This window comes from Glycine max, chromosome 7 (assembly GCF_000004515.6).
Source record: "Glycine max cultivar Williams 82 chromosome 7, Glycine_max_v4.0, whole genome shotgun sequence".
NCBI classification, from domain to species: Eukaryota; Viridiplantae; Streptophyta; class Magnoliopsida; order Fabales; family Fabaceae; genus Glycine; species Glycine max.
In genome coordinates this window covers 22,831,485-22,846,623 of record NC_038243.2, presented here as the reverse complement: position 1 = coordinate 22,846,623, position 15,139 = coordinate 22,831,485, and the positions used below count along the sequence as shown (strand labels likewise).

At 37.5% G+C, this 15,139-nt stretch overlaps 1 protein-coding gene across 1 annotated transcript; it reads left to right on the top strand.

Moving 5' to 3' along the window:
• Positions 1-11,845: 11,845 nt before the first annotated feature.
• Positions 11,846-14,772, top strand: LOC100807089 (pentatricopeptide repeat-containing protein At1g62350). Its single transcript, XM_003530296.5, has 2 exons — positions 11,846-12,286; positions 14,035-14,772. Exons 1-2 carry the CDS (start codon positions 12,002-12,004, stop codon positions 14,446-14,448), a joined length of 699 nt encoding a protein of 232 aa, XP_003530344.1. The 5' UTR covers positions 11,846-12,001; the 3' UTR covers positions 14,449-14,772.
• Positions 14,773-15,139: the final 367 nt, after the last annotated feature.

Sequence of the window (15,139 nt, the reverse complement as noted above, 5' to 3'; positions counted from 1 at the left end):
GGTTTTTCAGTGCTGACTCAGTGCTTTTATGATTTGACATTGTTACCTGCATAAACTGAGTCAAAGTCTCCTCCAGCTTAGTAGTCCTCTGAAAGATGTTAGGCCTTTGTTGAATTGGCCTATTGGAAGGTCCACCCTGGTCCTTGTTGAATTGATTGCCAGGGTGTGATCTCCACTGTCCTTGTTGGTTAAAAGGACCCTACTGGAAGCCTGAGAATCCTCCTTGAGTATATCCTTGTCTCTATTTATTTCCCATATAGTGAACTTCTTGAGTGTTTTCCTCAATGGGAATACATTGGCATGTTTCATAAGCCTTACCACAGATTGTACAACCTGTAACCTGCAAAACAGAAGAATGTATAGGTTGACCAATAGACAGTTTAGTTGGCAACTTACCAAGTGTTTCTATTAAAATCTCAAGTTTCCTAGAAAGCAACTTATTCTATGCCAATAAAGCGTCATGTGATGATAGCTCTAACAAGCTTTTCTCTGTGGGTTGATGAACTTTGTCGCGTAGAATGGCATGACCGCTGGCTGACATATTCTCAATTAGCTCAATTGCCTCTTCAAGGGTCTTCAGCTTTATTTTCCCCCTGCTGAAGCATCTAGCAATTGCTTGGTTTGTGGTCTTAGCCCATCTATAAACATATTCAATTGAATTGGCTCAGAGAACCCATGGGTGGGAGTCTTTCTCAATAAACCTCTAAACCTCTCCAACGCTTCACTCAAGGACTAGTCAGGGAACTGACAAAATGAAGAGATTGCAGCTTTCCCTTCTGCAGTCTTTGACTTTGGGAAATATTTCTTCAGAAACTTTTCAACAACTTCTTCCTAGGTTTTCAGACTGTTACCCTTAAATGAGTGGAACCACCTCTTGGCTTCTCCTGCAAAGGAAAATGAAAACAGGTTGAGTCAAATAGCCTCATCTAGCACTCCTGTAATTTTTACAGTGTTGCATATTTCAATGAATGTTGCCAAATGTGCGTAAGGGTCTTCATTAGGTAATCCTTGGAATAGGTTCCCCTGTATTAAATGAATCAAAGAATGAGGGTAGTTTATGTTGTGAGCTTGGACTTCCGGACGTGTGATGCTGGTAAAGAATTGTGGTACTGAACTACTTGAGTAGTCCTCAAGGGTAACCCTTTGCTGGTGTTCATTAGCCATAATAACGGCTTCTGGTAAATATGTCATGGATTCCCTTGATGATGGTGAGTCAGATGATGTAGAATAAAAAAAATGAGCTTCTTCCTCTAGAATGGAAGCTACTGTCCTATCTTGTAGTAATTTTCTTCTCCTCTCAGCTCTGTTCCTTCTTAATGTAGCTTCAATCTCCAAGTTCATAGGAACTAAATTGCCTGTGGGAGATCTATCATATAAAACACTAACAGAAACAGTGGTTATCCAGTTCAAGAGGAAAATAAATATGAATCGAAAGCAAGTATTCACAGTTAATCGAAGAATAAAGAATAGACACCTAGGACTGAACTAACTTTCCAAATAGAAAGAAGTTCCCCGGCAATGGCGCCAAGAACTTATTCGAACCCGACAAGTGCACCGGATTGCGCAAGTAGTATAAAATGGTAAGTACTGAGTATCAAACTCTCGGGGAACTTGTGTTACTTGGTAAAGCTATATTTAGTGAATAGGTGTCTAGTATGAAAGGATATGTGTGGACTATGAACAGGTATATAAACTAACTATTAAAAAGGAAAATCACGTGAGTAATGATGTGTAAAGACAAGTAGAGAACGTGTTGGTCTTCCTATTAGGTGCTTGATGTTATAAGGATATTTTCTACTTAACAATGCTCATGTGTTCTATGGTGTCTCCTGAAATGTTAAACCCCAATTCCTCGTGATAGTCTAGCCTGATCCTGATCAAGCATCGTTCTCAGATTCCTCTTGTTGGACTAAACTCAACCAGAACCGCATTAAGAAAAACATACAAACAACTAGGTTACCATACCCCGATCCCACGTGGTAATACGATAAACTAGCCCTGTCCTATCAAGTTCTTAGAATCAAACCAGTTTCCACTATTGAATGATCCTAACAAAGCATGCATCTACATGATCAAGGCAAAAGCACACTGAAATGACGTACTGATAGCACAGAGAACACATAAAACATCATTAAATAGATATACAGGTATTTACATCAAGTACCTACAAGGAAGAACCAACAGAGGATTTAGCTCTCCATATCTGGGAAGCTTCCTTTACAACAAAGAGAAGAGAAAAATGAAGGATTGAAGAAATACAAGTAGTGGGGATGTCTCCTCCACCTCTAGAACCTCACAATCATTCACAGACTCATCTCATGCTCTCAGGATGGTTTCCTCTTGACTCTCAGTTCTTTGCCAGTCTTTGCACAGCAAAAGCTCTCAAAACTCTATGGAACTTGGACCTTTCTCTCTCTAGAAATCTCTAAACATGCAAAGGATTCGAGAAATTGCCCAAACTCCCCTTCCATTTCTGATTTTAGGCTTAAATAGGTGGTGATGTAAGCTCCATTGGAGCTTGTAGGCCTAGGATCTTCTTCATCAATGGATTCCTTTGCTTCTTGGAAGATGAATGGCAGCGAAATGGAGAAGGAAGCGAGAGAGGAGACGCCACTTCAAGGAGAAGATGAGTCTAGAAGAAGCTCACCACCATAGGAGGCCATGGATAAGAGCTTGGAGGAAGAAAGAAATGAATGAAGGGAGAGGAAGAGAAGAGCACGAAATTTTATGCTCTAAAAGGGCTCTAAAATCTGAAGTTTAATTTTCAAATGATCAAAGTTGAAAAAATGCACACACATGATCTCTATTTATAGCCAACCGACATGTTTCCCTGCTTCAAGTCCAGAAATTCCCTCGCCTTCCGCTTCCTGAGATCTCGTGGAAAGTAATTCTCCAGGAATTTGTCCTTGAAGGCATTCCAAGGAATCACGCCTCCAGGTGCAACAAACGAAGGCTTCACGAACTTCCACCAATTCTCGGCCTCTCCTTGGAGCATAAATGTCGCATAAAGGACCTTATGCTCCTCAAGGCAACCCATCGCCTCGAAAATCTTCTCCGTCTCAGCTAACCACAACCTAGCACCTTCCGAATCATAGTCTCCACTGAACTTTGGCGGGTGGTTCTTACGGAAAGCCATGAGTCCCCGATACTCCGCCGGCTCCACATCACGTTCCTGCACCAGAGTTTCCAGCACAGCTGTGATGCGGTCGAGGACATCACGGTTCTGATCCCTACCATGTCCTGCCATACTTAACCTGTAGGGAAGCTATTAGTACCCAAGAAATCCTAATGAGAGAGTGTACCACACAGGCTATGACAGTTATAACAACATCCTTCTCTTTATACATACTTATACACACAACAATCCTATGAATCAGTCACACATTCATGCTCAAAACAAGAAGGCAGAAATACACACCATGTGTGACTTAACGTCACTCCCCGAAACCTACTCCCAAGTTTCAGAGATACACAGCATTCACACAGCAAGACCATAAACAGGTTCACTAGAATCCAACTTTTGCTCTGATACCACCAATTGTGGCGTCCCTAAAATAATGACTGGTTTGATAGTAATGATTTAAATAACAAAACCATGGCAAATTTTTTTTTCTTCTTTTTCCTTTTCATTTCTTTCTCTTTTCACCATAATTAGGTTTAGAAGGAAAATCCTCCCTATAGAGTCCTGAATGGCCAGTTCACAACTCTATTCGGAGTCATTTCTTTCTTACCGCTCATAATCTCTAAACTATTTTGCTGTTTCAAAAGGAAGAATGTACCAGCCATTACTTTAGGTCGTCATGTGAAAATAAAAGAATAAAATACAGTCGATAAACTCTTTTACAAATAAATTTACTAATGCTTTCTTTTCAAATAACAAGATTGATCATAAATGCATTCATCATTTAAAGCTGTCCAAAATATGGGAGTTTTACAAAATACATAGTGTCATCCTGAGCAAAGGTGTCCACAGTGGTGGCTTCAGCCACATGTATACAATCATCAAATTCCTATACAACAGGTCTACCCATACAAAAACAAAAGAGTAAACCTAACAGTCAGTCCTAGATACACCCACCCTCAAAAAGTATACAAAACTAATCCAAAGAGTTGTCCACTAGGATGAAGAGCCTCCGCTGATCGCCATCTCCCCCGGGCCACTATCCTCCGTAGAGTCTGCCTCAGATGCCGACATGACTTCCTCGGGAGAATCCACCTCAAGAAGTGGGTCCTCATCACCCTCTAGAAAGTCAAGAGCATCCACGGCAGGCTCAGGAGGTAGCTCCTCAGGATCCTCCTCAGGGTCTTCCTCGGATGACGTCACCTCGATCACTTGGACTGGCTCCACTAGACGGTATGGTGTAGGCGTGGGTAGTATCCACTCCACAGTGCGCTGAAGCGTCCGTGCAAGTTCATCTGGATGCACCAAAGAAGTAGCCGTGAATCGAATAGTGCCCCGAAATTGGCACCTCGTGTTGCCTTCAAGGGTCTCCCAAGCTCCCTCTAGGCACTCCATCTCCACTCGATCATGGATTAGTTGCGCCGCCATCACGATCTACAAGAAAGAAAAGAAAGGGGTAGACTCTTTCACAAGAATCTAACTATGCCGCAACACAATGCGTCTCATAACCACTACATGCAAGTAAAAGGGGTATCTCAAGGCTTTTCATCCCTGGTAATCGATTACACAGCCTTGGTAATCGATTACCAGAGGCCAAACTCGAATCACACAACTTCAGGACATAAAAACCTGAAAAAGGCACTGTGTAATCGATTACACATACCTGGTAATCGATTACCAGTGACCCATTCCTCTGTGTAATCGATTACACAGACTGGTAATCGATTACCAGAGGCCTCCACAACCTGCTGCTGCCTTCATTCTAAGCCTGGTAATCGATTACACCCCCTTGGTAATCGATTACCAGAAGCCCTCATAGCTTCCTGACCTCGTTTTCAAGCCTGGTAATCGATTACACCCCGTGGTAATCGATTACCAGAGACCATCTTAGCCTCCTGTCTTCATTTTTAAGCCTTGTAATCGATTACCCACCCTTGGTAATCGATTACCAGAGCCCATATCCCATATATCAATCAAAGTTCACAGCTGGCCAGCCACCACACAAGCCTCCTTGCTTTGTGGTCTTTGTTCCTTTTATCTGTTGACTGCCAGGAGCTCGCCTGTTTAGGTACATCACAGGTTCTCACTGACTGACTATGTCCGGGTTGGGTCGGGATTGGTCAAGCTTGGTTTTGGGCAATAGCACCCCACCTGACGTCCCCAAGGTCTCCTGACCCCCGCGACATATCTCCAGGTACCACTCTGTGGTCAACGAATAAAAGCAGGAAGTTTCACCCTTCTACACTTTCTCATCTCAAGCTTGTAGGATTATGGGGTACCCATCACATGTGGTACTAGGTGGCGGTCGGGCGATGGTGCACAACAAGTTTTCCACATCCACAAATCGCGCATAAACCCACCATCCCCTGTTGCCCACCTCCAACTGAGCTCACGTACTCCCACGTAGCCCATATCATCGTTTCTCTCAACACCGGGTCCCCATCAATCCTCCCAAGCTTCCCAACATCCAATTAATTCAACATCCAATCATCATGGACTAACAAAACCAAGCAAAACAGGGCAAAGGCAGAAAACTCTGCCCAAAACACAACTCAAAATCACAGCTTTTCTCACTTAAAGACCCCAGTAACAATTCCTTCTTTCCAATTCCTTAACCGTTGGATCGACTCGAAAATTTTACTGGAAGTCTCTAGTACATAAGCCTACATTTTGACCGTTGGGATCTACTAGTAAACATCCAGAACTCATTCTGCACTACTCTTTCCAGAACCAGCAAAACATAGCATTTTTCTGCACTTATGCAAAATTCTACTGCACAATTTCACAGCAAAATTCTGCATAAAGTGCAGATTTCGAAAACCACACTTCCCCTCATCCAATCTTGCCCAAATCAAATCCTACAAGTCCCAAATTATGTATCAATCATGTCTAAACCAAAGTCAAGCTTCAAAACATAGCAACACAAAATCTAGGTGTCCAAAACCCCTCAATTTAATGGATTTTCTAGGTTTGAGAAGTGAAATTGAGAATAAGGTAAATTTGAAGCAAACTCTCACCTCACACAAGTCTATAACATTAATTTAAACTTGTTCAAACTGGATTTACACCTAAAATTTCACCGAATCAAAATTTGACTCCTCAACACCCAATTTACCCTAGAAATGGCTCTTTGTTCACTTTGGTCATTTGTTTTTCTCTCTAGCACAGCCCAAACTTTCTCACATGTTCTAAATGGCATTTCGAGCTAGGATTAACTCATTTTAACCTCCATTTACCATAGAATCCAAATTTAACCTTCCAACTCTCAAAGCCTCACTCTTTTTCCACTCATAACACCACATTCTCACTTTCTAACCCTAGGTTAATTCTACCCTTCATCTCTAACAGTTTTCCATAAGCAATTTCAGCACATGAACATCACAAGCATCATCATAAAAACCCTAAAACAGAATGGGTATGTTTAACTCATCCAAACATGGCAAGTTCAACATGCTTTCAACAAATTCCTTCACAAATAACTATCATGAAGCAGAAACTTAGCAAAACTACCCATCATATTTCCCAAAACCCAATACCCACAAAATTCAAGAGAGAAAGAAGTCCACCCAAACCTGAAATTTCGAAGTCCCACACGTAGAGACGCGCTTCACGACTCCGAAAATGCCCTCCTTTCGCGATTTGGAGTAGAAATGATGGCCAAAGGTTGGAGCTTTGTTTGGAGCTTCAATGGAGAATGAAGGAGAAAGAAAAGCAACGTGAGGGAGAGGGAGAGAGAGCTTCTGAAAATATGGGGCTGAGTGAGGAGAGAGAGAGTTGCTTTTTGGTTTTTAAAAGGCTTTTTCCTCTTTTCTTTTTATTTTATTTAAGCTATGCCACATGTCTCCATTTGAGTGGAGCAAAAAGGGCCCACTTTTTCTTTTGATTGTGACCCATACACAGCCACAGAAAGTGAGAAAAATCTGACCTTTGAAACGCTAAAATCCTGCCTCGGTTTGCATGCCGTTTCTCTGGTTCCAATTCCTCGCGTTTCTCTGCGTCCGTCGGGGCCAGTTTTCGAAAGTAATCAATATATATATCAAAACGCTCAAAATAAAACCCCGAGCGTGGTTCAGAGGTTGGTTTCGTTAAATTTTAAGTCTCACGCAAAACGATGATTTTTAAACTAATTAATTAAGAATTAACCCATAACCTCCCAGTTATGGATTTCTCTTCCTTAATTAGCCTAACCCGCATATCTTGCCCCCACTATTCCTACTTCTATCAAGAACATATATGCATATACACTAAATAATACTTATATATATATATATATATATATATATATATATATATATAATCATTCAAAATACATCGTTTTCAAAAATTCCGGGTAGAAATTTCCAGGATGTCACACAAAGTGTGACTATATGATGTGGCAATGGGGTGTAGCAAGCAAATGCTCACCTCCCCCTCTAAAATTTAATTGGATTGGACTTCTCCCAATTCAATTAAATTTATTTCTCAACACACACATCAAATATTCACTTAATGCATATGAAATTACAAAACTACCCCTAATACAAAAACTAGTCTAGGTGCCCTAAAATACAAGGGCTTAAAAATCTTACATTTCTAGGGTACCCTACCTACATTATAGAGCCCTAAATACAAGGCCCAAAAATAATGAAATCCTAATCTAATATGTATAAAGATAAGTATGCTCATACTTAGCCCATGGGCCCAAAATCTATCCTAAGGCTCATAAGAACCTTAGGGCCTTCTCTTGCATCTCTAGCCCAATCTTCTTGGAGTCTTCTATCCAATGCCCTTGGGGGGTAGGATTGCATCAGGTGGCCTTGTTGGTGCTTGCGCACTTAGCGCAACTCTAGTTCGCTTAGTGAGCATAAGTGAATTTCGGCTTAGCGCTCATCTTCTCGCTTAGTGGATGCATGCAAGCGGTGCGCTTAGCGGGATGAGCCATCGCTTAACGCGTGTGTCCAGCTCATCCTTCTTCCATATTCTTCCTCGCGCTCAGTCTCAAGAGTGGTGCGCTCAACGGATGGCTCGCTAAGCCAGCAGATTGGCTTAGCGAGCAGATCAAAATTAGCACTTCACAAACTTACCTAATTAACCTGAAATTGAAAGGAAATGATTATTAAATACACAAATTGGGAGTACTAAGTATTTATTACCTATATTTAACAAAAAGTAATTACAACACTACAAAATAACCATAAATGGGAGGAGTTAGATACAATTTTCACAGATTTATTACACAAAAGTTAGTCGTATTCATCGACTAACAGGTTTCCAGGTTATGGGTAGGGGTTTATCCATGATGCCATCAACGGAATGGTGTCAATCAATGGCATCATTATGGATGTTTAGCAACTTGAGTCTAGAGTGGATTGGAGGTTCCTCGTGATTATTGTAGAAGGAGAGCTAAGTATGGCTTTCTTGGGTGCATGTTTCAGTGTGGGTAGGTGGTGGCGAGGATGGGGAGTGAGGCAAAGTTGGTGGTGGTGTGAGTGGTGGAGGTGGTGGTTGAATTGTAAGCTAGGCTTTAAGGTTCTCATTCTCTTCCTTTAATCGTTGCATGTCCGCCTTGTGTTGTTGTCTCAAGGCCTCCAAATCGGCCTACTTTTTTCATAATTATTTTATCTGATCTCGAATTTCATGTATTGTAAATGTCTCGGCTCGTGTGGAGCACATAAACGAACTGGGATTGCCTCTCCTTATTGCTACCATCTTGTGGCCGAAGGAAAAATTTCCTCAGCCCCACTATGGGCCCCAAATTTTCCCGCTGAGTTCCAGCAAGCTCCTTACAAGTTGCTTGGTTCTCCTCATCTCAGTGGAATTTTTTATCTTCTATGTTGAAGCGGGGGGAGGTACCTATAAAAGGGACTCCGACAAGCAAGTCAGTAGTACCCTGAGGTGTTTATATATCTATGTATGGAATGATTAAAAACGTACCTAGGGGTCTTTCGTCTAGGTCTATATATACACATTAGATTCTAAGGGGGTTATGAGTTATTCAGAACCACATTGGCCAATCACTCTTCTAAGCATCGTGCCAAGTTTTTAGGGAATGGTTGAGGTCCAACTCAAGTCGAATATGTGTAGAGTTTGTGGGTTGTACAGTACCACACGGTACAGAACCAAAGCACACATTATTATTGATTGAGTTGTAGTTTACTATTTTTCTATTCTTCTTAGCTCAATTGACACCTCTTTGACCCTTATTTTATCACTTTAAGTTAGTTTTGGTCTTAGGAAAATGATTGAACTTAATTGATAATTGTGGCTTATTTTTCGGATTTTTGTGCTTACTTGACCTATTTTCCTTGTGCAGGGCGTATAGGACACTACAAAAATCCAAATGGAGCATGTGATTAGTCCCTGGAAAGCAAAGAAAAATATCTTCAATTTTGTCGCAAATAAGCTTGGGCCAATTCTGCCATTTTGAGGGTCAAATTGGGCTTGGAAGTCAGAACCTCTACACTTGAATAATTGGGTTGCAGATTTGGGATTTTCTTTGTGTAATTAGTTTAATTAGGTAGATTAGATGGGCCTAATCAAGGCCCATCCCTTCCTTCTAAATAGTAATTGTATATATTAGTGGAAGTTAGTGAGTTAGTTACTTCATTTTGTACCAAAAATAGATTTAGTTTCTTGTTTTGCAAGCTTTAAGATAAAAAAAATTTCTCTTTTTTTCTCTCAACTATTCTTCATTCTTCTTTCACTTTTCACTTTTGTTCTTCATTTTTCTTGCACACATTTCATGGATCTTCCATTGATGATGATCATAGAAGGTTGAACACTCAATCAATTCAAGGATAAACTCCAAGCAAGGCTGAATTTGAATTCTGATTTAATATTTCTTTTCTAATTTGTGTGAATGTTCATTTTTCTCTTCTATCCTATTTTTGATTTTCATGATTATGAATATGCTTAGGATTGAAAATGAATTAGTTTAGGGATTCCTTTCCTAATTTCAACTTTAATCACATATTGGTTGGATGATATTCCAACCTAAATTGCGATCTTAATGAATTTAGGGATTAATTCGATTGAAACAACTCTAATGACATTGATTGAACTCTCACAACATGATCATTCTATGTTGAACTGTGATAATTTGTTTGTATTGGTTTGGTGAATTGGATTGATGATTTCCAATATGTTTTACAACCTATCTGTCCAATTTTCTAATTGTGTTCTACAACTAAAACTTTGTTTTGGTTTAGATTTCACATTTCTTTCCGGTGCCTACAAACTTTGTTTTAGGGATTAATGTGTTTTTGCATTTCTTTCCGGTACTCACAAACTATTCGTTGAAATTCTCCTTTCTGTTTATAAGTGAATTAAAGTCGAAATCATATTGAATCATATTTCCGAGTTGACTTAGGTTAATCATGCACTACAAAATTTTCTAGTTTTATTTATTTTGAATCGATTTGACAATCGTTATCAATTATTTTTTAAAGATTTAATTATCATTCGATCCTAACATATGCAACAAATTTCTATTTAAATCTCTATAATTTAAAATATCTGATTCAAGTCTCTATTGTAATGTTTTTTAACTAGACTTAATTGCAAAATCTGTCTCTTTATTTTGCCTATTTCACCTAATCAGTCCTCCTATTTTTTAATTCACTATTTAAGTTCTTCTATATTTCAAAATTCATTATCTTAATCCCCAAATCTGATTTTAATCGTTGATGGTTAAATTTTAAACTTTGATTAAATTATAAAAGTTGATCGATATTTTCTTAAAAAAATAAGAACTTAAAAAAATGTTTAAGAACTGGAACCTTGAATTGAATGACACACTCCTTTACCATTATACTTACATGACCATTTGGATATTTAGTGTAAAATATAATATTAATATAAGTTTTATGTAAAATAAATTTAAAATTTAAAATTTATTCTTTTTTAATTTATTATATTTTTATAATCTTATGTATTTTTATCATATTATTCAAAATTTATTTTATACAGTAAATATATAATATAAATTTTTATCTTTAATGTATATTTTTTTATATAAATTATAATTTCATAAAATGATTTTATTTTATTATCTTTTAAAATATTTATATATGTGATTTAATGACAGTATTTTTATACTTATATTGAGATTTTCTTGTTATTTATTATATTAATATTTTTATATTTAACTTTATTTAATTAGATATGTTATTTTCTTAAAAGAATTAAATTATATAATAAAATTATGTAATTAAATAAAATGACAATATTTTATATTTTTTTAAAATATTTATTTATGTGATTTATTGATATTTTTATATTATAATAAATAACATGAATATCTTAATATAGATAAAAAAGTTATCACTAAAATATAAACATTATTTTAAAAGATAAATATAATATATAAAATAAAAATAAAATTAAATAAATATGATTATTCTAATTTGTATGAAAATATAATTTAACCTTATATGTTATATTTTAAAAAATAATATATAAGATTATAAAAATATAATAAATTAAAAAAATAAAATTTAAATTTTGAATTATTTTTTTATAAAATTTATATTAATATTATATTTTACATATTTAATATATTTAAATAAGTACTTAGGTTTGGATGTAGTGGTAAAATTATATGAGTCAACGTTTAGGATTTAACTATTGTTAAAATCAGGACTAAGATAATTTTAAAATATAAGATAACTAGTAAATTAGAAAATAAAAAACAAACTTGCAGAAGTAAGTAAAACACGAGGACGAATTTTACAGCCTTTTTAACTATTTTGGATCTCCTTATCAAAAATTGCGTAACGTTGTTACATTTGCATCCTTCAAAAATTGTCTAAATTTTTTGGGGAATTTTCACCATAGTTTTAGATTTGTAGCGTAGCTTGTTTGTTCCTCCCCTTCCTCCTCGTTCTGTTTCAGTGATTATTAATGCTGGTGCGTGTTGCGGTTGCTGCAGTGGTGCGAGCGGGCACCCGTAACTGGGCCCGGTGGGCTTCGAGTGGGGCGTCGAGCCCAAGCCTTTCGATATGGCGGCGGAAGAAGGAGATGGGGAAGGAAGGGCTGGTGGTGGCCAAAGAGCTGAAGAGGTTCCGGTCGGACCCGGTCCGGCTAGACCGCTTCATCCGGTCCAGCGTCTCCCGCTTGCTCAAGTCCGACCTCGTCGCCGTCCTGGCCGAGTTCCAGAGACAGAATCAATTCTTCCTCTGCGTCAAGGTTCCTTCTTTTGATAATAAAACATCTCATTATTTTAACCTATCGTCCAATTTGAACAAATTATACTAGTATATGCAAATGGTGATCCACTTCATGTGCTTAGGTCTTGAATGGAATACGAGATTTTTAGCCTGTTTGTTTGTTACAATGTATCTCCATAGGATAAGAGATCCCAACATCAAGTTCCTTCAATAAATGGGATACACATAAGCTTATGCATAACTTGAACCGTTACCCTGTACTTAGATTCAGAGCTACACAATTACCACTGACAAAGACAATATGCTGTTGTTGGCTTACCGCCAACTAGAGATCCTGCCCAATCTGCATTAGGGAATCCCTCACCATCACAAGCACCTAGATCTTGATAAACATCCTCATTACCTAGTGCTCCTTTAAGATATTTTAGTGTGAACAGCTATATCCTTTGTGTAGTTCTGGGTGATGTGGACAAACCAACTACATTCACTGAGAAGGCAATATCTGGTCACATCACAGTAAGATAATTGAATTTTCACACAAGCCTTCTATATCTCTTTGAGTCTTCCAACACATATTTGTTGTTATCATTCATTTTCGCAGTAAGATTATCACAAGTCTTACTTTCAATAGTCACATGCACTCTTTTATAGACCAAATTCAGTCATGACTTGTTTCAACCTATATAGAGATTTGTAAAGTTTGCAAAAGTCAAGTCCCTATGAGCTTCACGTATACATGTTCTTATGGATCACCATGAAAGAATTATTTACATCCTAGTAATGAAGCAGCCAACAATGAGTGGCCACAACAGAAACAAAGAGGCAAACTAATATGAGGATAGCCACCATAGAGAAAGTCTTAGAGTGATCAACCTAGTAAGTTGAGCATTCTCTTTAGTTATCAATCGAGCCTTCAATCCAGCCATAGAACCATATGGATTCTTTTTAGTAGCAAAGATCCATTTACTCTCAATTCTGTTAGTTTATGAGGCTAGATTTCTTCATGGTTTTACCACAAAATGTACAGTCTTAGTTGATGTTAAGTACTTCGGTTAAATTGCCTCTGTTCTACAACGGAATGGAGAATGACTAGGTCCAACTCACTGAAAAGGTAGTTCAAGGGGGGAGGATTAACAAGTTAGGATTCCATAGCCCAAGACTGAGAAGTAAAGAGAAAAGGGTGGGATTAACCGTTGAATTATTATTGATAGAAGGAGGAAAATGGGTTACACAAAGGAACTATCTCCTTTCTCACTGGGCAAGCCAGTTTACAGCAAAGATAAAATCTGAAAAGTGTCCTCTCACTGATTCGAAAGTCTATTTAAATAGACTTCCTATAACAGAAGCGGCTAACCCCCTAACCCCTTTTAGTGCCTCATAGCCTATACAATAAGTGGCTTAGATCCTACTTATTTTTTAAACTTCCTCCTAGCATAGACACGCCAAACCTTCTCAGCTAGTGCCACGTTTTCCTCGTTATTGCCATGCCTAACAGCAATTTATCCACTTCTCTTGAATTGCTTTTTTCATGCCCTTATGCTACTGTACTTTATGACTGAAAATTACCTGTTTATCCATAATGTGTAGTGAACATATAATATAAAATTGAACCAGAAAAAAGAAAACAATAAAAAAGACTGCAAAAGCTTAAATTTTATCTAACATTTCATTAATTTTAGTACCAAGTTCTTGGTGTTAGTAACTGTTTGATCTAATATTCTGATTTGCATTGATCATTTAATGACAAATCATTCATTTCTGTCTCAGTTGTATGATATAGTCCGGAAAGAAATATGGTACCGGCCAGACATGTTTTTTTATAGGGACATGCTTATGATGCTTGCACGAAACAAAAGGGTAGAAGAAGCTAAAAAGGTTTGGGGTGATTTGAAAACAGAGGAAGTTTTATTTGATCAGCATACATTCGGAGATATTATCAGAGCTTTTCTAGATAACGGGTTGCCCTCAGAGGCAATGGACATATATGAAGAAATGAGACAGTCTCCTGAACCTCCTCTTTCATTGCCTTTTCGCGTGATATTAAAAGGGCTCATTCCCTATCCAGAATTACGTGAGAAAGTAAAAGATGACTTCTTAGAGATTTTCCCAGGTATGATCATCTACGACCCTCCAGAGGATTTGTTCGAAGATAATAAACAGCACAATGATAGAGATAACTAGAATAGAATTGCTTAATTCCCTGGACTCCTACACAACTATATGTGCTTTAACACATTCAATTCATGTGGAGATCAAGGTGTTTGCAGCCTATTTTGTATGCTGAACCTGCCTGGTGCCATGCAATGTTGAGACCACAGCTGTTGTATATATAATAATTTCAAAGTGCTTCTCTTTTGATCTAAGCTGAGTTTTCCCTAATTTAGATTTTTTCTAAGCTTTGAGTTTTTCCTAATTTAGATTTTTTTTAAGATTAATTTACATCTTAGCCTAAACAGTGTAAACGAATGTTCATGATACATATGGAGGTAGTTGTTCGATGGAAAATACACAAGTACTCAGATTTTTTTTTTCTTTTGATTTTGTGTTTTTATTTTGGTTTTATGTTCGGCTTCGAGCAATTCTATCGAAATACATGTTCAATGAATGCTTTAGCCATGGCAATGGGACGATTTTGAGGCAAGTGAGCTCTTTCCATCGAGCTCTTGTGAGGACACATGAAAGGTTTAAATTTAATGCTGGGTTTAGTAGAGATGGGGATAGAAAATTTAAATTTAAATTTATACTCAGCGGGGTTAGTGAAACTCACGAGGAATTTACTTCAATTTTTTAATTTAATTTTATGTAAGGTATAAATTATATTTTAATTAAAAGAAATATATAAAAATTAATAAAAAAATCTTAAAAATAAAGT